At 42.1% G+C, this 22391-nt stretch overlaps 1 protein-coding gene across 1 annotated transcript in view; it reads right to left on the bottom strand.

Moving 5' to 3' along the window:
* Ttc26 (tetratricopeptide repeat domain 26) overlaps positions 1-22391 on the bottom strand; it is a 50437-nt gene that overhangs the window by 16264 nt on the left and 11782 nt on the right. Inside the window, exons 6-10 of the mRNA XM_028768409.1 lie at positions 18092-18237; positions 11765-11936; positions 5436-5510; positions 2709-2811; positions 739-794 (exon numbers count right to left, since the gene is read on the bottom strand). Of these exons, the coding sequence (XP_028624242.1) occupies positions 739-794; positions 2709-2811; positions 5436-5510; positions 11765-11936; positions 18092-18237 (552 nt within the window). The remainder of the gene's footprint in view (positions 1-738; positions 795-2708; positions 2812-5435; positions 5511-11764; positions 11937-18091; positions 18238-22391) is intronic.

The raw sequence follows: 22391 nt of genomic DNA, 5'->3' as shown, positions 1-22391 counted from the left end.
AAAAACTCAGTCTTAAGCAGAAATAATTCAGTGAGAGGCTGGAGTTTGCTCAGTTGGCAAAGGGCTTGCCATGTAACATGAGGGCCCTAGTTCAATCCCCAGGACCCATGTAAAAAGACTCTTGTAATTCTAGTGCTGGGGAGGTGAAAATAGGCAGACTGCTGGGGCTTGATAGGCAAGCCAGTCTGGCTTCATTCCGTCTTGTAGTTAATGAAAAAGACGGGTGCTTTCTATGTACTTAGTATACACAGTGTTGGAGATACCATAGAGACACAGTCCCTGAATGCAAGGCGCTGACAGCCTACTGAAGAAAAAAAGATAAGTTGCAGACACTTATAGAGTAGCTGTTCATTCATTATAATTACAGATTTCATTTTTTGTCTTTTTTTTTTTTTTTCAGAGCTGAGGACTGAACCCAGGGCCTTGCACTTGCTAGGAAGTGCTCTACCACTGAGCTAAATCCCCAACCCCGAATTTCATTTTTTAAAACAGATTTAATATTTTCAAAGTTTAGACCTTTTAGGGAATTAAATGAATATTAAGGGACTTGAGCTACACTTTAAAAAGAAAAAAAGTTCAACACATTCATTCTCATCCCAAAGTCCCACAAAGCCATCAGCATATATGGTCTCCTTGAGTCTACAACAGGAGTCTTCTCTGACACAGCTTACAGCTGTGTATCTGCAGTGCTGATCTCCATAGCACTTGTTCTAAAAAATGTACAGCACCTCTAGTTACCTGAGGCGTAGTAGGTTCCAGATCCTTGATTAAATTATAGGCTTCCTGCACATCATCTGCAATGTAAGAAGTCAATCATTCCATGGGCTTGTGTTTCAGCAACGCTCTCTCAAACACTCACTAGAAAGTTGAGAGTCGCAGTACTCAAAGACTCATACAAAATAGGGCTGAGGGAGCAGCTTAGTAACAGACTGCTTTTACAGCAGGGGCAAGGCTACACGCACGCACGCACGTACGCACGTGAGAGAGACACACAGAGAGACAGAGAGATAGGGACTGAGAGATAGAGAGACAGACACAGAGAGAATACCATGTATTACTTGACCCTTAATTCTCCTTCAAGTTCAAGGTTGTGTAGCTATCCTAAAGAAAACTATTATTTTTTTTAAAAAAAATACATGTATGTATGCCACATATGAATGTATGTGAAGGCCAGAGGACAATCTGGTGTCATCTTCAAGGACATGGTCCACCCATTTTGAGACCAATTAGGCTGGAAGGACTTGCTAGAAAGAGACAGGGATCCTCCTGTCTCCATCTCCTCTGTGCCGTGTTACAAATGTCTGACACTACACCTGGCACAGGAGTTCGGGAGCTGGAACTCACTCAGGTGTTCCTGGGCTAGGCATGGTAGCACATGCCTCTAATCCCAGCTATCAGGAAGCAGAAGCAGGTGCATCTCTATGAATTCAAAGCCAGCCTGGTCTACAGAATGAGTTCCAGGATAGTACTATTGTAAAGACCCTATCATTAAAAAAAAATGTAGGCTGGATATTATGTCAATGGATTTGTATTTAAGTAAGAAGAATGTCTCCCCCCTTTTTTCAAAAAGAAACATTATATACGTAAGAGTGAATAACAATGTAGACATGTTCTCTCTGTGTAGTGCTGGCTGGCCTAGAATTCACTATGCAAACCAGTCTGGCTTCAAACTCACAGAGATCTACTTGCCTCTGCCTCCTGACCATAGAGATTAAAGGTGTGAGCCACCCATACCCAGTTTAAAAATTATTTAATTTGAAGTCTTTGGAGGTTCTACAATTTGCTTTTGTTTATGCTAGAAATTTTTCATAATTTGTGAATATATTCAATTTTTCATACCTAAAAAATTTCTTTTTGCTTATCTATCATATAGAAAGGACAGTTTGTAAGACATGTTCTCACAAAATAAACATATTTTTCTCAGTGAGAAATAAATTGCCTGGTTGGGCTCTACCACACACCTGAAAAAAACACACTATAAGTTTAAGATCTATAGCCAAGTATTGGTAAGTTCTGAGAAAAGCTGCTCCAAAAATGTTTCCAACAATGAGAACATTAGATATCACATCACATTTCCCGTAAGACACCTGGGCTACAAAGCAAGAGACACAGATGCTTTGAGCAAACACAAATGCTGATAATTTAAAAACAAGAAAATGTGAATATGCACTTTCTTTTCTTCTCCTTCTTCGCTCCCCCCTCCCCAGTTTTGCTGAGATAGGGTTTCTCTGTGTAGCCCTGGCTGTCCTGGAACTCACTCTGTAGACCAGGCTAGCCTCAAACCCACAGAGATCCACCTACCTCTGCCTCCCAAGGGCTGGGATTAAAGGTGTGTACAAGTGCCTGATGGGAATGCACATTTTCATAAAAGGCAATCAGGAAAAGGAAAGTAAGGGAAAAAACTGATGATCCAAAAGGTAATTGACAGAGAGCCAAGGACAAAACGGTAAGACAAAGAAACGGAAAACAGACTGAGGGAGCAGAAGGGGTATGAAGAGGAAGGAGGAGAGGTGTGAAGAGGGAGAAGAAGGAACCAAAGAGGAAAAGGCACACCTGCTAAGTGCCATTCAATTTGTTTTGTCTCATGAACTTGGTGCAAATATATCTTTGGAAATGTTATGTATTTACAATGTATACAACTAATTCAGTCATATTAAATGTTCAAAAATATTTTTTCATCATGTCAGAACATGACAAATTTCTCTTACCTTGACGAAGGTAGTAAATCACTAGGTTTAGCCTAGCTTCGGGAATGACATCAACCAGGGGAGGTAAAACCTGCAAAGCCCCTTCGCCTCCTCGGAAAACAACCTGTGCAGAGAGCAGAAGTGTCACTGTGGTGTCTCTGGGGCTATGTATGCTCGTCACTGTAAACACAAAGCAGCACGGGAGAGTTGGTGTGCACCTGTGATCCCAGTACTCGGGAGGCAAGTGTGAGAAGAGCAAGCTAGTTCAAGTCTAAGGCTAGATTGAGTTTCACAGGGAAACCGTATTACCACAGCATCACAAAAGTAAAAAGCCCATGATGGCATTTATATAACTTTTCAGAGCCGTTTCCCCATTTCTCAATGTAATTATTATCAATTACATGAGTTAAATGGCTGTATGGCTTATAGTAGGTAATTAAATTTAACTCTGCAAATGTTCATTAGAACCTATATGTCTGCTACCGTATTAAGCACTGGGGTTACAGCAGGACTCCCCTGCAACCACATAAATTATTCAAGTATGGAGAGCCCTTCAGAAAGCAAACAAGAGCTGGTGAGATGACTCAGTAGGCAAAGGTGCTGGTCACCAGACTAGAAGGCTGAGTTCAATCCGTGGGACCCACATGATAGAAGGTGAGAACTGACTCTTACAAGTCATCCTCTGACTACCACATACATGTATGCCATGTGCACATGCTTGCACATGCATACATGCACATATAATAAATTAGTTAACAAATGTGATTAAAAATATAAAAGAGGGGCTGGAGAGATGGCTCAGCGGTTAAGAGCACTGACTGCTCTTCCAGAGGTCCTGAGTTCAATTCCCAGCAACCACATGGTGGCTCACAATCATCTGTAATGGGATCTGATGCCCTCTTCTGGTGTGTCTGAAGACAGCTACAGTGTACTCATAAATAAAGTAAATAAATCTTTAAAAAAATACATATATATAAAAGAAAAGCAAGCAAGTCTATTGTCAGATGATAGTGTTATAAAGTTAAAACGCAAAACAGAGCCCGTGAGACGGCTCAGCAGGTAGAGGCCCTTGCTGCCAAGATGGACAACTTGAGTTCAATCTCCTGGACGCATATGTGCATCTCCAGAGAATTGTTCTCTGACTGCCACAAGTCCACATGTACACCATGAAAACACATGCCCACACATACACATAGAAATAAACGTAACAAAACTTTTAAAGCCATTAGAAACACTATTCAATTTCCAGAGCCTAGCAAGTGTTCAGAACACAGAAAACTGTCCTGATACACTGAAGTGAAGGCAAAAGGCAGGAAGTATAAATTTTCCCACCTCAGAATACTAATTTTGATGATTTTTTTCCTGGTTTCTCACAAGGAGACTTCTTCATCTGCCTTGACCCTTGACTCCTAACTCTACCTGGACTCTGTCTCCATTAATCGCTGTATCTTCTTCAGCCTTCCCAAAGTCTCGGCCTACTCTCAACTTCAAGTACACACAAGGGACTTTGTTCTTGTGTAAAATCTCCACTCGTTCCCTCCTGAGAACGCCCTATTTTTCTTTCCCTCAATGCTAAACTCCAAACGCTGTGGCTGACTGCTGACTTCCTCTTCCCTGCCCTCCTCAGTCTCCCCATGTCTGTCCTTTGCTTCTGGCACCCTAGTCAACCCACGATCCTAAATCACAAGTTCACCTCTTTAACATAATGTAAGGGACTTTTTTGTTGTTCTTCCATGGTTATCTGTAGTTTGACACTGCTGGCTTTAAGATGGTGGTAAAAATTACAGCACCATTGGTATTTTACCAGATTGTGGGTGTTATAGAGAAATATCAAAAAACAATCTGGTTCAGCAGATAAGGGCTGGTTACTACAGGTCAAACATCCCTAATCAAAAAAGCCAGGACCTGAAAATGTTTAAGTGGTGCTGCTGCTGATGCCATGAGTGTAAAATTCCACACATAACCTCAGAAAGTAGGCTGGGCTGAGTGTGGTGGCATATGCTTTAGTCTCCACCCTGGAGAGGCAAAGACAGCTGGATCTGAGATCCAGGCCACCCTGGCCTGTATTTATACAGGATTGCAGGCCAGCTAGAGCTGCATAGTGAGATCTTGTCTCAACAAGAGGAGGAGGAAGAGGAGAAGGTGGGGGAAGAAGAAACAGACAGAGCAGGAGAAGCTGAAGTTTCTCTGTCACTGTTTTCCGATGGGGAAGATGGACTCACCATACACAGCCATTGGCTCTGTGCTCCCAGGTGCCTCACTCAGAAGCATACAATCTGCATTTCACTGTGGTGCATGATGATAGGCCACCATTTCATGTGAGCTTAGATTTCATTTAAGCAAAAGCCATCACAATCCAGGCCTAAACCCATTAGCCACTCTCCACTTTCTCTAGTACAATCATCCTCTGGTCATCTTCCACACGTCATACTTGTTCTACACTCATGTCCTAGACTAAATGAACCCTCAAGCATGAAGCAATTGTCCCATTATTCTAACCATGAGAATATGTTCCTTTGTTTTTTCCCAAGTACACGAAACACTTGAGTCTCCATGCCTTGCCCTTCTTTCCAAATGTGATCCACATTCTGTCCTCCTAATAAGAGACTGGTGTTTGAAACCCCTTTTATCTCATCCACAGTAAGGCAGCACTCCCTGGAGTAGTGCAGCATTTGTTGGGGTGTTTCCTTTTATTCATCTTTAGTTGCTATGATGTACCAAGTCAACCAAGCTGGGAAGCTTCCTCACCAGATTGTGTCTGATGAGTTCTTTAGCAAATTCAAAGGGTGAAGAAGCGTTGTCCATCAAGCTTTTGAGCTCTGCCTGAAAAATAAAAAGGAAAGGCATGTCAAAGTAATAAGCATACAGTTCTTATTTTCTAAGATTTACTTTGTTATTATATTTATTTATTTTGATTTTTTTTTCAGATCTCTCTATGTAACCCTGGCTGGCCTGGAATTTGCTATGTAGACCAGGCTAGACTTTAACTCACAGAGATCTGCCTGCCTCTGTCTCCTGATGCTGAAATTAAAAACATGCACCACCACACCCAACTTGCTATTTTCTTAAATTATGTGTATCTATGTGTATATCTGCACTTGAGCACAGTCTTCTTCTAAGACTAGAAGCATGGAATATCTCTCAAGCTGGAGTTACAGGTGGGTGTTAACCATCCAACACGGGCTCTGGGAGCTCAACTCAGGTCCTCTGCGAGAGCAGTCTATACTTGCAACCACTGGCTGATCTCTCTAGCCCAATCGTACAGTTCTTATGGCACATACCTATCTAGTGCTCTATAGTTTACAAAGAGTTTAACATGCTATGTCATTTGATCCCGGGGACTCTGGGACAGTGTGATTATTATCTACATTTTACAGATGACATCACTGAGTCCTATAAGCAAAAGTGTTAGAAAAAAAAAGTTAAGTGTTTTGGAGGCTGGGGATGTAGTCCTGTAGCATGCTTGCCTAGCAAGAAGGGAGCCCTGGGTTTGATCCTGAGCGCCTTATAACTGGGAGGGGTGGCACACACCTGTAGTCTCAGGACTCTAAAAGTGGAGGCACAAGGGGTCAGTCCAAGGTCATCGTTGGCTATACGTAAGTTTGGGGCCATGAACCTTCCAAAAGAGTTAAGTGCCTCAAGCCTCACACTGAGTAGGAGGTTTAGAAACTGCTCCTGTCTTAGGACTCCTAGGGTCAGTCCTTATCCTCAGTGTCAAGGCCTGGAGAAGAAGCCTCTCATTGTTTCAGTCTTTCCACTGCACCCACAGCCTTTTCTTTTCATTTTATAAACTTTATTATTTAAAAAAAAAACTTGCAATAAAAATCACACACCAAGCTGGGTGGTGGTGGCGCACACCTTTAATCCCAGCACTTGGGAGGCAGAGGCAGGTGGATTTCTGAGTTTGAGGCCAGCCTGGTCTACAGAGTGAGTTCCAGGACAGCCAGGGCTACACAGAGAAACCCTGTCTCGAAAAAAACCAAAAAAAAAAACAAACAAACAAACAAAAAAAAAACCACACACCAAAATTAACGCTATCCAATTCCTTGAACTTCTGTACAGCATCTATGCAGGTGAGCCACGGATACTTGTATATAATTTGTACGCAGTTCTGAATCCATAGAGCTTCATGTTGAATTTTACAATTTTACTATCAAATACATTTTTATGCACGTATTCACTGCCAAAACCAAAGAAGTCCACGACAGAAATAAGACTAGAAAACCAATCATGTCATATCCTCTGTCATAATTCATGCCCGTTACCTGCATTCAGTCCTTCCTCATTCCCTATTAGTGAAGTCATTGGTTCTCAACCTGTGGTTCGAGACCCCTTTGGGAGTTGGACAGCCCTTTCATAGGGTTCACATATCAGATATCCTGTATATCAGATATTTACATTATGATTCATAACAGTAGCAAAATTGCAGTTATGACATGGCAACAAAAATAATTGTATGGCTGTAGGTCACGATGGCATGAGGAACTATATGTATTAAGGGTAGCAGCATTAGGAAGGCTGAACATCACTGATTCTTGTTCTCTGTTATTTTATTTTTAATTAGGTGTCTCTGTGTGGGTATCTTTATGTGGGGGTGGGTGCCCTCAGAGAGTGAAGGCATCGGATCCCTTAGAGCTGGAGTCACAGTGACCGTGAGCTACCACATGTGGTTGCTGGGACTTGAACTCAGATCCGCTGTAAGAGCAGTGCACGAGCCATCTGTCCACTCAGGCTTCTGAGTGTGCATTCTAATGTTCCCTCCTGTGTGCTCAACTGACCTTGTTTACAGGATCCAGTCCAAGTGTCTCATCCCTCTGCTTTCCTGTTTGTCGTACCATCACCTCCCCTGTTTTCTCCCTCCTTTAACCTGAACCCACCTGTGGCGGCTCCACAGCCTCAGCCCCAGCACGAGTGGAAGCTTGCAAATGCAGCACAGTAGCAGAAATAAAAGTAGGTGGACAGAGAGAAACGACCTTCCAAAACTTGTTCCCCAACCATAACATACCAGCCATACACGTGTGCAGGCATACACACAAAACAAAGAAAGAAAGAATCTTGTGACTAAGCCCAAAGAGCTACGGTCGATCCCAAAAACAACACGATAGAAAAAAAGTCTAGGTTCCTGCAAGTTGTATGCTGATGTCACTTATATAATGGGCATGGTACACATACAAATATAAAGATAATAAAAAATGTTTAATAAGCTAGGATGGTAGTGCATGGCCTTAATCCGAGCTTGGGAGGCAGAGGCAGACCGGTCTCTGTGAGCTTTAGGCCAACCTGCTCTACATAGTGAGTTCCAGGAAAGCCAGTGCTACATTGTGAGACCCTGTTACAAAAAAAAATTTAATAAAGTAAAATCTCTAAAAGATTATTAATGATATCAAACTTAAAATTGAGACTTTCGTTTCTGTGGGTTTTATGAGACAAAACAGAAAACTAAATAATTGGTAAATAAAAGTAAGTAATTCATTATATGCTAATATAAATTATTATTTTAAAAACTATATTTACCAAGTGGACCAGTGGTTGCACACACCTTTAATCCCAGCACTTGGGAGACAGAGGCAGGTGGATCTCTGTGAGTCTGAGGCCAGCCTGGTCTATACAGTGAGTTCTAGATAGCCAAGGCTACACAGAGAAACCACAAAAAACAATCAGCTAACCAAAAAACAAAAAACCAAAAACGATATTACCCAACACAAAGGGATTGGCTCTGTTTCACACTTTCCACACATAAGTCCCCCCCTTTCTGTGTCTCTCTCTTTCCCCTTCTCTGTCTCTTTCTGTTTCTCTCTGAGTTTTTTTTTCTCTCTTTCTCTAATTGGTGATTTTTGTTAAAAAGTCACTGTGAGCTCCAGACAGGAAGGGAACCTGAAGAAAGGATGACAACTGGAAGGCCATCTCCATGTTACCATTTGTTATTCTTGTTTTCCAATACAAGCATAATCAAAAAATGTCCCTACTGCTTTGGAGGACAAGTTAGTAACGATACCACTGCCACCATCACTTTCATGTTTACTTCAAATACAGCCTTGAAAAAGTCTGTGTGTCACCAATACACAACAATGACATGGGATTATTTCTTCTTTCATGATAATTTTGAAACCATAAAAAACATGGTTTTCGAAACATCTGTAGTATACATAAGATGTTCTGTCTATGACCTGATGCAAGGGAAATTCTTTTTCTTCTCAGAAGAGATTCCATTCCACAAGCTTTGTTCACTAATATGATATGGATTATCTATACCCAATTCCACCTGTTCTTAGGATGTTTGGCTAGTCTTGCTTGCTAGCAAGCTCTGAGACGTCTTGAGGCTGCAATCTCAGCACCACTCATCAGCAAGTGAGTTCTGTGGTTCTCATGCTGTGACTGCCTCCCAGCCCTCTTAATAATACCTGGCTTAATAGAGGGCTCCTGTCATGGCAGGGCCAGAAGTACAAAGGGTGACAAGTGAGTCCCTAGGGGCAGCATCTAAGAAGAGGCTATTCACTCTGTGCATGTGGTGAGAGTGACAACACTGTGCCCAGGCAGCTTGTCAGCCACACTCAAACCTTGGCCTGTCTCCTAGCCTCTGCAAAGTGCTTAGGGACCCAGAGACCACAGAGCACACCTTTACAGTATTGAAGATTATTCAGTTTAATGATCTTACTGAAAAAACTTACAAACATAATAGAGGAATTATTAAAACATTTTAAACAAGTGGGGCAGTAGTGGCACATGCCTTTAATCCCAGCACTTGGAAGGCAGAGGCAAAGGCAGGTAAATCTTTGCGTTTGAAGCCAGCCTGGTCTACAGAGTGAGTTCCAGGACAGCCAGGGCTACACAGAAAAATCCTCTCTTGAAAACCCAAACCCGGGCAGTGGTGGCGCACGCCTTTAATCCCAACACTTGGGAGGCAGAGGCAGGCGGATTTCTGAGTCCAAGGCCAGCGGAAACTCTGTCTCAAAAAACCAAAAAAAAAAAAAAAAAGAAAGAAAGAAAGAAAGAAAGAGAAAACCCAAACCAAAGCAAGATGATTTTAAACCATACTGAAAAAAATGGCAAGAAAGTAGAGTTGTGTCAAAAGTGAAAGGGAAAACAGATCCAGGGAAAAAGTCATATAAGCCATTTTTGAACTGGAGGTTTTATGAGTCTCATAGAAGCAGATATATTTTTTTAATCTTCCTGTATCATGTAGGGCTTATTTATTTATTTATTCTTTTTTTTTTTACACTCCAGATTTTATTCCCCTCCCAGTCCACCCTCCCATACCTCCTCCCCGCCTCCCTGTCTCCACGAGGATGTTCCCACCCAAACCCCCACCCCACCAGACCTCTAAACTCCCTGGGGCCTCCAGTCTCTTGAAGGCTAGGTGCATCTTTTCTGACTGAACCCAGACCTGGCAGTACTCTGCTGTATAGAATTTTAATGTACACTGAAGGAAAGGCCATCCAGAGACTGCCCCACCTGGGGATTCATCCCATATACAGTCACCAAACCAAGACACTACTGTGCATGCTGACAGGAGCCTGATATAGCTGTCTCCTGAAAGGCTCTGCCAGAGCCTGACAAATACAGAGGGGATGCTCAAAGTCAATCACTGGACTGAGCATGGGGTCCCCAGTGGAGGAGTTAGAGAAAGGACTGAAGGAGCTGAAGGGGTTTACAACCCCATAGGAAGAACAACACTATCAACCAACCAGACCCCTCAGAGCTCTCAGGGACTAAACCACCAACTAAGGAGTACACATGGAGGGACCCATGGCTCCAGATACATATGTGGCAGAGGATGGCATAGTTGAGCATCAATGGGAGGAGAGGCCCTTGGTCCTGGGAAGGCTCCATGCCCCAGTATAGGGGAATGCCAGGAATTCCCAGTGTAGGGGGAGGCAGGAGTTGGTAGGTGGGTGGGGGAAACACGCTCATAGAAGGGGGAATGGGAGCCGGGCGGTGGTGGCGCACGCCTTTAATCCCAGCACTTGGGAGGCAGAGGCAGGCGGATTTCTGAGTTCAAGGCCAGCCTGGTCTACAGAGTGAGTTCCAGGACACCCAGGACTATACAGAGAAACCCTGTCTCAAAAAACAAAACAAAACAAACAAACAAAAAAAAAAAAAGAAGGGGGAATGGGATAGGAGGTTTTGGGGGGACAAAGAAAGGGGATACCATTTGAAATGTAAATAAAGAATATCCAATTAAAAAAAGAGTTTTAATATACATATTATTTACTCTTTGAGAACTTCATACCTGTGTTTTGTAAATTCACAATGTGTTTTGTAAAATCAGAGTGTTTAAGTCAGGCATGGTGGCTCCTGCCTGTACAAGACACACGTAGGAGACTGAGACGGAAGGCTCTGGAGCTCCAGGTTGGCCAGAGCTATACAGTAAGATCCAATGATGGTCTGGCCCCAACACCAAACAGTACACATGGGAGGAACACGTATGTAAGAAGGCAACAATGCAAAAGTGTAGATAAAGCCTGATCTAAACAACATCTGAGGAGTTCTTAACTTCACCAGATTATCAACTCAACAGATGTGAACACATAGTAGCACTAAATCCAATGGCCCCTGAGAAAAGTGGGAGACAAAGGGAAGGAGAGAGGGAGAGAAATGTTCTGAGCTACGGACAGACTTCAGAGAAAGGAGCTGAAGCATTTGGTTTTAAACATTTATATTAACATATGTCATCTAGGTAAAACTATCTAAAATACACTAGATAAAAATATCATATATCATTCAGAAATGAAATTCCTTTTAGGATATCAGTTGGTTTTTTTTTTTTTGTTTTTTTTTGTTTTTGTTTCTTAGTTCATATAGGGCAAGGCATTTTGTGGCACACCTTTAATGCCAACCCTTCAGAAGGAGAGGCAGGCAGATCTGTGTGAGGTCAGGGTCAGCATAGTCTACATAGGGAGTTGGAGGACAGCCAGAGTCAAGAGTGAGACCCTACCTGAAAAAATGTTTATACACCTATTTGGTTATAGAATCACACTGGCAATAAAAAGGAGCACTAATACAGAGCCTAGGTCCTAGAGTGTATGAAGTAACTCCTATTACAACTGAGCTCATTAGAAACCCATCTGTGTGCCTACCTCAGCTGCTTTGCCGTTATAAAGGCGAAAGTGATTGCAGGCCTTAAGGTTGAGGGCGATGGTACTATCAGGAATTTGCTGAAGGTAAACAGCCAGGACTTCTTGAGACACATCATAGTAATCCAACTTGTAGTAGCAGAGGGCCACATACACATTGAGGGCCAGGTATTCCCTGTAAGCACAAAGACTAAGCTGAAGTATATTTCACAGAAATGTCTAACTGTAAAGCTCAAATGAACAGTAAGGCTAAGAGGAGAGGCCAAGGATCTGCCGTGGAAGGAAGAAAGCAAGATATAATCAGGACATTTTCTTTCTCCTTTTGAGTTCAACACTTGAATGTCTTTAAACCAGACTTGATATATTTCTCTTTTATGAAAGTTTCTACTAGCACATGTTAGTTATACACAATAACTGGTTCATTGATGGCATTTTCACATACACATGTAATGTATTTTATACTCACTCTACATTATGACATTTTCACATGCACATGTAATACATTTTATACTCACCCTACATTATTCTCTCTTGTCCCCTTTGTCCCCTTCCCACTCCCACGCATCCCCTTCCTCTTTTCCATTAGCCTTCCTTCCTTCTCGTGTGTGTGTGTGTGTGTGTGAGAGAGAGAGAGAGAGAGAGCGAGAGAGAGGGAGAGAGAGAGAGAGAGAGAGAGAGAGAGAGAGAGAGAGAGAGAGAGCGCCAGTGAGTTTATTCAGGGTTACTTCTAAAGGCAAGGATGAGGGGTCATTTATAGGAAGACGGGGAACTTTCCAGTGGATAGATAACCACTAAGAGAAATGCCCCTCTCTTCCTACAGCAGCTAGTGACTGCTTCCATGTCCGCAGGTGAAGCCTCATGGGCCCCTCCTCCCCAGCAGTCATCAACTGTCCACAAATCCTCAGAGAAGGGCAGGGCTTTGTGAGCATAGCTTCTCTACAAGGGCAAATGACTTATACAGTTATGGGCTTTTAACCAGTTTTACAGTACCAGAAATGAATTCTCCCTGAGGAAAAGTCCTCAGATCCAATCAGAAGGCAGTCAGTTGCCCCCATAACATTTATACCACTATTGTACTTGTGGGCAATCTTGCCTATCATGTTGGTAGTTTAGCACACAGCATACACAGCTGAGTAAGAATGCTGACAACAACTTTCTTCCAGCAATTGGCATAGAACCTTCCAGCACTGTGAAAGCTAGTCAGCTGCCTTGGTTTGAATGAGAATGGATCACATAAGCTCAGATATATTTGAATTCTTGGCCCACATTTGGTGGAACTGTTTGGGAAGGATTAGGAGGTATGGTCTTGTTAGAGGAGCCATGTCACTGGGAGAAGGCTTTGAGGTTTCAAAAAGCCCATGTTCATTCTCAGTTAGCTCTGTCTCTGTCTGTCTCTCTGTCTCTGTCTCTCTGTCTCTGTCTCTCTCTCCCTCTCCTGTTGGGAGCCGACTCTGAGCAGAAAGCGGCTATCATCTTTGCAGCCATCTTGAGCCATATACCCTGACAAGAGACTTGTTTTCAACAGCCTACAACAGCTGAGCACACTGATAATTATCTTGATCCTTTCAATCAAGGCCAGGCAGTGGTAGCACACGCCTTTAATCCCAGCACTTGAGAGACTCAAGGCGAGACTCAAGGCAAGACTCAAGGAAAGATTAAAGGCGAGACTCAAGGCGAGACTTGAGGAGAGATATAAAAGGAAAGACTTGAGGAGAGAACAGAGGCAGACTCCATCTCCAAAGCAGACTCAGCAGACTTCGTCTCCAGATCAGACTCCCTGTCTTGTCTCCATTCTTTGTGTCTCTGTCCCCACTCTCTCTCTTGCTAGGCCCTGACCCACAGACCAGAGCAGGAGAACAAGCCATTACACTCTTCCATTCCCACTCCCTCTCCCTCTTTCTCTCTCTGCCTCATGGTTGTTGTCATAAAATGTAAGTTCTCAGCTATGTCCCAGCACCATGCCTGCCTGCCACCATGCTCCCTAGTGCAGTGGTCATGGAATCATTCTCTGAAACTGTAATTAACCCTAAAATTAAATGCTTTAATAAGTTGCCTTGATCATGGTGTCTCTTCACAGCAAGTAACTAAGACATCTGGAGAGGAAGCTTCTAGCTCAGTTCCAGCTAGATTTCAGTGTATCTATCTTGCAACAAAATACGTGGACTCTTCAATATTGGACATCTAGTTCTAGTAGGTAACCAAAAGCAATGGCAACAGCCTGTATTGTTTAGGGGCCTTTAGGGCCTTCCTACAATTCACAGGGATATAGCCCACATTTGAAACTGGGATTTTCATCTTGGTAGATTTTTTTCCTTTGATAAGTAGGAAGTGTCCTTCCTTATCTTTTTTGATTACTTTTGGTTGAAAGTTGATTTTATTTGATATTAGAATGGCTACTCCAGATTGTTTCTTGGGACCATTTGCTTGGAAAATTATTTTCCATCCTTTTACTCTGAGGTAGTGTCTGTCTTTGTCACTGAGGTGCATTTCCTGTATGCAGCACAATTCTGTGTCCTGTTTATGTATCCAGTCTGATAGTCTCCGTCTTTTTATTGGGGAATTGAGTCTATTGGTGTTAAGAGATATTAAGGAAAAATAATTGCTGCTTCCTGTTATTTTTGTTATTAGAGGTGGAATTATGTTTGTGTAGCTATTTTCTTTTGGGGTTGTTTGAAGATTATTTTCTTGCTTTTTCTAGGTTGTAGTTTTCCTCCCTGTGTTAGAGTTTTCCATCAATTATCCTTTGAAATGCTGGATTTGTGGGAAGATATTGTGTAAATTTGGTTTTGTCATGGAATATCTTGGTTTCTCCATCTATAGTGATTGAGAGTTTTGCTGGGTATAGTAGTCTGGGCTGGCATTTGTGTTCTCTTAGGGTCTGTATGATGTCAGTCCAGGCTCTTCTGGCTTTTATAGTCTCTGGTGAGAAGTCTGGTGTAATTCTTATAGGTCTGCCTTTATATGTTACTTTATCTTTTTCCCTTACTGCTTTTAGTATTTTTTCTTTGTTTTATGCATTTGATGTCTTGATTACTATGTGACGGGAGGAATTTCTTTTCTGGTCTAGTCTACTTGGAGTTCTGTAGGCTTCTTGTATGTTCATGGACGTCTCTTTCTTTAGGTTAGGGAAGTTTTCCTCTATAATTTTGTTGAAGATGTTTACTGGCCCTTTAAGTTGGGAATCTTCACTCTCATCTATACCTATTATCCTTAGGTTTGGTCTTCTCATTGTGTCCTGGATTTCCTGGATGTTTTGGATTAGGAGCTTTTTGCATTTTGCACTTTCTTTGACATAGCAATAGTGATAAAAACTGCATGGTATTGGTACAAAGACAGTCAGGAAGATCAATGGAATAGAATTGAAGACCCAGAAATGAACCCACACACCTATGGTCACTTGATCTTTGACAAAGGAGCTAAAACCATCCAGTAGAAAAAGGACAGCATTTTCAACAAATGGTGCTGGTTCAACTGGAAGTCAGCATGTAGAAGAATGCAAATCGATCCATTCTTATCTCCTTGTACAAAGCTCAAGTCCAAGTGGATAAAGGACCTTCACATAAAACCAGATACACTGAAACTAGTACAAGAGAAGGTGGGGGAGAACCTTGAATACTTGGGCACAGGGGAAAAGTTCCTGAATAGAACACCAATGGCTTATGCTCTAAGGTCAAGAATTGACAAATGGGACCTCATAAAATTGCAAAGCTTTTGTAAGGCAAAGGACACTGTCAATAGGACAAAAAGGCAACCAACAGATTGGGAAAAGAGCTTTAACAATCCCACATCCGATAGAGGGCTAATATCCAATATATACAAAGAACTCAAGAAATTAGACTCCAGACAACCAAATAACCCTATTAAAAATGGGGTACAGAGATAAACAAAGAATTCTCAACTGAGGAAACTCGAATGGCAGAGAAACATCTAAAGAAATGTTCAACATCCTTAGTCATCAGGGAAATACAAATCAAAAGAACTCTGAGATTCCATCTCACACCAGTCAGAATGGCTAAGATCAAAAACTCAGGTGATAGTAGATGCTGGCGAGGATGTGGAGAAAGAGGAACACTCCTCCATTGTTGGTGGAATTGCAAGATGGTGCAACCACTCTGGAAATCAGTCTGGCAGTTCCTCAGAAAATTGGACATAGCAGTACCTGAGGACCTAGCTATACCACTCCTGGGCATATACCCAGAAGATGCTCTAACATATAACAAGGACACATGCTGCACTATGTTCATAGCAGCCTTATTTATGATAGCCAGAAGCTGGAAAGAACCCAGATGTCATTCAACTGAGGAATGGATACAAAAAATGTGGTATATTTACACAATGGAGTATTACTCAGCTATTAAAAACAATGAATTCGAGAAATTCTTAGGGAAATGGATGGAACTAGAAAATATCATCCTGAGTGAGGTAACCCAATCACAAAAGAACACACATGGTTTTCACTCATTGATAATTGGATATTAGCTCAGAAGCTCACAATATCCAAGATACAACTCACAGGCCACATGAAGCTCATGAACAAGGAAGACCAAGTGAGGGTGCTTCGGACCTTCTTAGAAGGAGTAACAAAATACTCATGGGAGCAAATATGGAGACAAAGTGTGGGACAGAAACTGAAGGAGGGGCCGTCTGGAGACCATTCTACCTGGGTATCCATCCCATGTGCAGTCACCAAAGGTAGACGCTGATGTGGATCTCAGGAAGTGCATGCTGACAGGAGCCTGATATAGCTATCTCCTTAGAGGTCTGCCAGAGTCTGACATACTCAGAGGTGAATGCTCACAGCTAACCATTGAACTGATCAAGGGGTTCCCAATGGAGGAGTTAGAGAGAAGACTGAAGGAGCTGAAAGGGTTTGTGGTCCCATGGGGAGAGCAACAATACCAACCAACCAGAGCTCCCAGGGTCTAAACCACCAGCCTAGGAGCACATAGGGAGGGACCCATGGCTCAAGCTGTATATGTAGGGGAGGATGACAGTGTCAGGCATAGGTGGGTGAGAAAGTCCTTGGTCCAGTGAAGGCTGGATGCCCCAGTGTGGAGGAAATTATGGGTGGGGAGGTGGGTGGGTGGGGCACATCCTCATAGAAGCAGGAGGAGGGGGGATAGGATAGGGGGTTCCTGGGTTGGGGGAAAATGGGGAAAGGGAATTACATTTGAAATGTAAATATAATATCCATAAAAAAAAAAAAAGAAACTGGCTTAGGTGAAGAATGTGGAAATATTTGGAACTTGAGACAAGAAAAGACCTAAAATACTATAAACAGAACTCAAGGAGCCACTCTGAAGGGAATTTGGAAAACAGGCATGTAAATATTATTTTTTAATATAAATACGTGTCATAATTTAAAAAAAAGAAACTGAGATTTTCATTTATTAACATATATGTCTGCATACCACGTGTGTGCCTAGTGCCATGGAGGCCGTAAAGGGCATCTTCTGTCTCCAAAGTAGTGAGATTACAGTAGCATGCTGCCTTGGCCAGATTTAAATAATGCATTTTTTTGTTGATATTTTATAAATTATTATTAATTTTTAAAGATAGCATACAAAGTAACAGGTTTTATTATGGCGTTCACATACATATGAATCATTACATTTCATTCTAACCAGTTTTTCCCCTCCTCCAAGGTCATACATTTTCAAAAATTTAAATAAAAATATTATATATATTTTATAGTGGTCAGTAAACATGTCAATATATACATTTTATGGGAAATTGGGAGGCATTTAAATGGCTCCTTAGAAAGGAGAGATGCTACTGAAAAAGGTAGAGGCCAAGGAGGATGGCACTCCTTTAATCTCAGTACTCTGGAGGCAGAAGCAGGAGGAGATCTGTAAGTTCAAGGTTGACCTGATCTACATAAGAGGTCCAGGACAGAATCATAGTAAGAACCTGTCTCAAAAACCAAAGGGACTGGAGAAGTGGCTCAGTGATTAAAAGCAATGACTCCTCTTCCAGATGACCTAGGTTTGAGTCTTAATACCCACATGGCAGCTCACAACCATATGTAGCTCCAGTTCTAGGGAAGGCAGTACCTTCTTTAGGCCTCCACAGATACCAGGCACACATTTGGTGCACACACATACAGGCAGAACACCTATACACATAAAGCAATAAAACTAAAAGCAAAACAACAAGAGAAAAAGGGTAGAGAAAGTCTTATGTGAACAATATACAAAGCGTTCTTAACCTCATCGGATTATCAATGAAATAGATTTGAATACATGGTGGTACTAGGTTCTAAGACAAACTGGGAACAAAGAAAACTAATAAACAGGCACAGATTTGAAGTGGTCAGGAAAGAACACAGACCTGTTATCCAGCAGTATCCGCTTGTATATATCAATAGCTTCTTGATAATGAGATCGCATGTAGTGAATTGAGGCCAAACTAAGCTGGTCTTCTTTGACATCCTGAAGATTCTGATGAAAGTTCATTAATTTCTTCTCATCATTAAACTACAATTGTGAGAAAAGACAGGCAGAGATTCACACACATGCGAGAGAGAATCACAGGTGATGGAGGCCTGAACGCTCTAGCCACTGTATTCCTGTTTTCTCCATCTCTCAGCTCCTTATCTTGTTGGTCCTGCTGTAGAGGAAGATGACAACATCTCTGGAGACAGAGCCTTGGTAACAGAAAGCTGTAAGTTACAGCTATGATTTATTACTTAACATCTCCACTCTATTCATTTTTCTCCTCATGTTTTCTTTTCTTTCTTTCTTCTCTTTCTCTCTATTTCTTTGCCCTCACCTCTTGACAATTATTTCTTATTCTTTTGTATTGCTTGTCTTCAATAGATAGTATGTAATCAAAATGTACTTGTCATCATGTAACTTCAAAAACATAATTTTAAATGTTCTGTTCTAGGTTTTTTCAACTTCTTTTCAGTTACTATATGTGGTTGTTGTTTTAGACTATCAGAATTCAATCTTCTTGCTGATTTTATTAGAAAATAGCTATAAGGGCTGGAGAGATGGCTCAGAGGTTTAGAGCACTGACTGGTCTTACAGGGGTCCTGAGTTCAGTTCCCAGCAAACACATGGCGGCTCACAACCATCTGTAATGAGATCTGGCACCCTCTTCTGGCCTGCAGGCATATATGCCGGCAGAACACTACATAACAAATAAATAAATATTAAAAGAAGATAGCTATTAGATAGCAACTACCTTTGTTTATACATGGGACAAAACTGATATGTTTTGCATGTAACTCTTGATTCACAGGCTATCCACTCCTTCCTGGTGCTTCAGCTCTTTTACTTTCTTAAGAAATGTATTTACATTAATTTTATGTGTGTAGGTATTTCCCGGCATATATGTAGATGCATTCAGTGCCCATGGAGGACAAAAGAAGGCATTGAGTCCTCTGGAACTAGAGTTACAGACTGTTGTGAGCTACCATGTGGGTGCTGGAAACCAAACTCAGGTCCTCTACAGCAAGTGCTCTTAACAGCTGTACCACCTTTCCAGCCTCCTTGAATCTTCCCTTTAAAGAACCTGTTTTAAAACCCAGGGACTAAAAGAGAACTGCTCTCACTGGGTATGCTGGTGTAAATGGCAATGGCGCCCATAGGCTCATATGCTTGAATGCTTAGTCCACAGTTAGTGAAACTGTTTGAGAAAGATTGGGAGGTGTGACCTTGTTGGAGTAGGTGCAACCTTGGAATAGGCGTGTCACTGGGGGTGAATTTTGTGGTTTTACAAACCTAAGCCAGGCCCAGTTTTTCTCTCTTTGCCTGCTGCCACTGATCAAGATGTAAAACTCTCAGCTACTGTTCAAGCACCATGCCCGCCTGCTTTCTGCCATGATGATCATAGACTAATCCTCTGAAACTGCAAGCAAACAATCTTAAAAAATTGCTTTCTTTTATGAGTTGCCTTTAGCCAGGTGATAGTTTAATTCCAGCACTTGGAAGGCAGAAACAGGTGGACCTCTGAGTTCAAGGCCAGCCTGGACTACAAAGTAAGTTCCAGGACAGCCAGGGCTAGACAAAGAAACTCTGTCTGGGGGCTGGGGGAAGCAATCATCAAATTTTGGGACTGGAGAGATGGCTCAGTGGTTAAGAGCACTGGCTGCTTTTCTAGAAGTCCTGAATTCAATCCCCATCAACCACATGGTGGCTCACAGCCATCTGTAAAGGTATCTGATGCCGTCTTCTGGACACGCAGATATATATGCAGATAAAGCACTCATAGACATAAATAAGTCTTCTTTTAAAAGTCACCTTGGTCATGGTGTCTCTTCACAGCAATAGAACAATGGCTAAAACAACGGTGTTCTAAGAAGCAGGGCTCTCAGAACCTCTTCCTCTACTATTAAGGGATAAACTACTAGTAAGGGATGGTGTCCCACCCCCTAGAGAGAGACTGGGCCTTTAGCTCAAGTGATGGCTGACCTGAAGATGCTCTCTTAGATTCCCAGATAAAAGCATCACTTGAACCATTTCAGATAAGTATCCACACACCTGGGCTAACTCTTACTGTGTAACTAAGTTAAGTAAGACACTTAATATTAACAATTTGTCTTAGTTGTACTATTGCTATGAAGAGACACTATAGCCAATGAAAACTCTTACCAGAAAAGCATAAACGGGGGGGGGGGGGGCTGCTTATAATTTCAGAGCTGTGGTCCTTTCTCACTATGGCAAGAGAATGGTGGCATGTGGGCAAACGCTGGGCAAGTAACTGAGAACTATAACATAATCCATCCCAGCAGAGAAAGACTGGGCTTCCCATGGGCTTTTTTTTTTTTTAAAGATGTATTTATTTTATGTATGTGAGTACATTGTCGCTCTCTTCAGACACACCAGAGAGGGCATCAGATCCCATTACAGATGGTTGTGAGTCACCATGTGGTTGCTGGGAATTGAACTCAGAACCTCTGGTAGAGTAGTCAGTGCTCTTAACCTCTGAGCCATCTCTCCAGCCCCCTTGCATGGGCTTTTGAACCCTCAAAGCCCACTCCCAGGGACATACTTCCTCCAAAAAGGCCACAAGTACTCTAACACCTCCTAATCCTTCTGACATATCGCCACTCTCTGATGACCAAGCATTCAAATATACGAGCCTATGGGAGCCATTCTTATTCAAAGCACCGCACAGCTCATTCTAAGGCTTTGACACTATGAATAGTTGGAATACCAATATTCTAAACTCGAGTATAAGCACAGTTTATTAACAAATTTCCTAACTAACTCAGGAAAGAATGTAAGACTCTGTTGTAACCTTACCTTATATTTCGGCTTGCTCCCTTGTTTGTCTTTTAGACATTGTTGAAATGATATACGTTATTGATTATAGCTTCATACATTTTCCTTTTAATTTATTCCATCATTGGATTTTTTCTCTAAATTGTTCTCTGTTGTTTTGCCAGAGCATCAGCATGTCACCAGTGTGTCCTTACTACAGCTCATGGGGAGTGACACAAGCCAGACTGTCTTTGTATACTGATGACACAGGGAGAACTGTGCCACATTAATAAAGTAAAATGATGTGTATTTATGCCTGGACATTTCTCCAAGTGTGTTCATTTCTCCAAGATTTCTATAGTCAATGAGATGTGAGATTTTGCTTTAGGTTTTAATGACTTGCTAACATCACAGTTCTCAGGTACCTTTGTGGAAGAAGGCCCTGTTGTTTTGAGCACCAATTTTAGGATTGGGTGTAATAATATGTTGCATGATGTATTGTCTATGTGGTCTGATGTACCAATTAATGATACCCCATGAATCCCCCTGAATGATGACCCTCTAAACCCCCAGCTCCAAAAATCTTTCAATGTGTCCTAAGCCCAGACAAATTGAGACTTTTGATCACTGGATAGGCAGGGCCTTCATCTTTATTCTCCTATAAATTAGTTATAAAAGATGGATATTCAGTCTTCTGCAGCCCTTAAAATTAAGGTCCTGGGTCCTGGAGAGATGGTTCAGCATTAAGAGAACTTGTGGCTTTGGAAGACCTGCATTCAGTTCTTAGCAGCTACGTGCAGGCTACGACCATCTGTAACTCCAGTTCCAGGGGATCTGACATTCTCCTGTAGCCTGTGTAGGCACTGTACATGCATATTGCACAGACATAAATGCAGGCAAAATACTCATATAAATAAAAATTAATTTTCTTAAGATAAGGAATTAAGTAGGGGAATTGAGGCAGGATAGAAAGATAAGGAGTGATGTTGAAATGGAAAGAAGGGGGTGAGAGAGAGAAGGACCTTCTCCAGACTGACCTACTTTTACTGCTGAGAAAGGCAGGAGACTTAAGACTTTACTGATGAGGATCTAATGGTCAAAAGAGGCAATGTGTGTTCCCAAACGACCTTGAACTGTGCTCGTGCAGGGCCAGATGACGCGCTGTTCCCAGAGATGCTTCAGTCAAGGATGCTCCACTACAGCAATTAGGCTGTGCTACTTTAACCTCTTAACAAATTATACTCTGGGTAGTTTTAAAGGGACAGGGGCTTCTCATCAACCTTTAGACATGCAGCCACACTACAAAGGCGCTCTCCCTTGAGAGGCCACACTTGTCTTATAGGATGTGGGATCTCTCTCTCTCTCTCTCTCTCTCTCTCTCTCTCTCTCTCTCCCTCCCTCCCTCCCTCCCTCCCTCCCTT

The sequence above is a fragment of the Grammomys surdaster genome, unplaced genomic scaffold, assembly GCF_004785775.1.
Source record: "Grammomys surdaster isolate TR1022 unplaced genomic scaffold, NIH_TR_1.0 186, whole genome shotgun sequence".
In the NCBI taxonomy this organism is placed as follows: Eukaryota; Metazoa; Chordata; class Mammalia; order Rodentia; family Muridae; genus Grammomys; species Grammomys surdaster.
The sequence above is the reverse complement of the archived record's forward strand: the minus strand, read 5'-3'. Positions and strand labels throughout refer to the sequence as shown.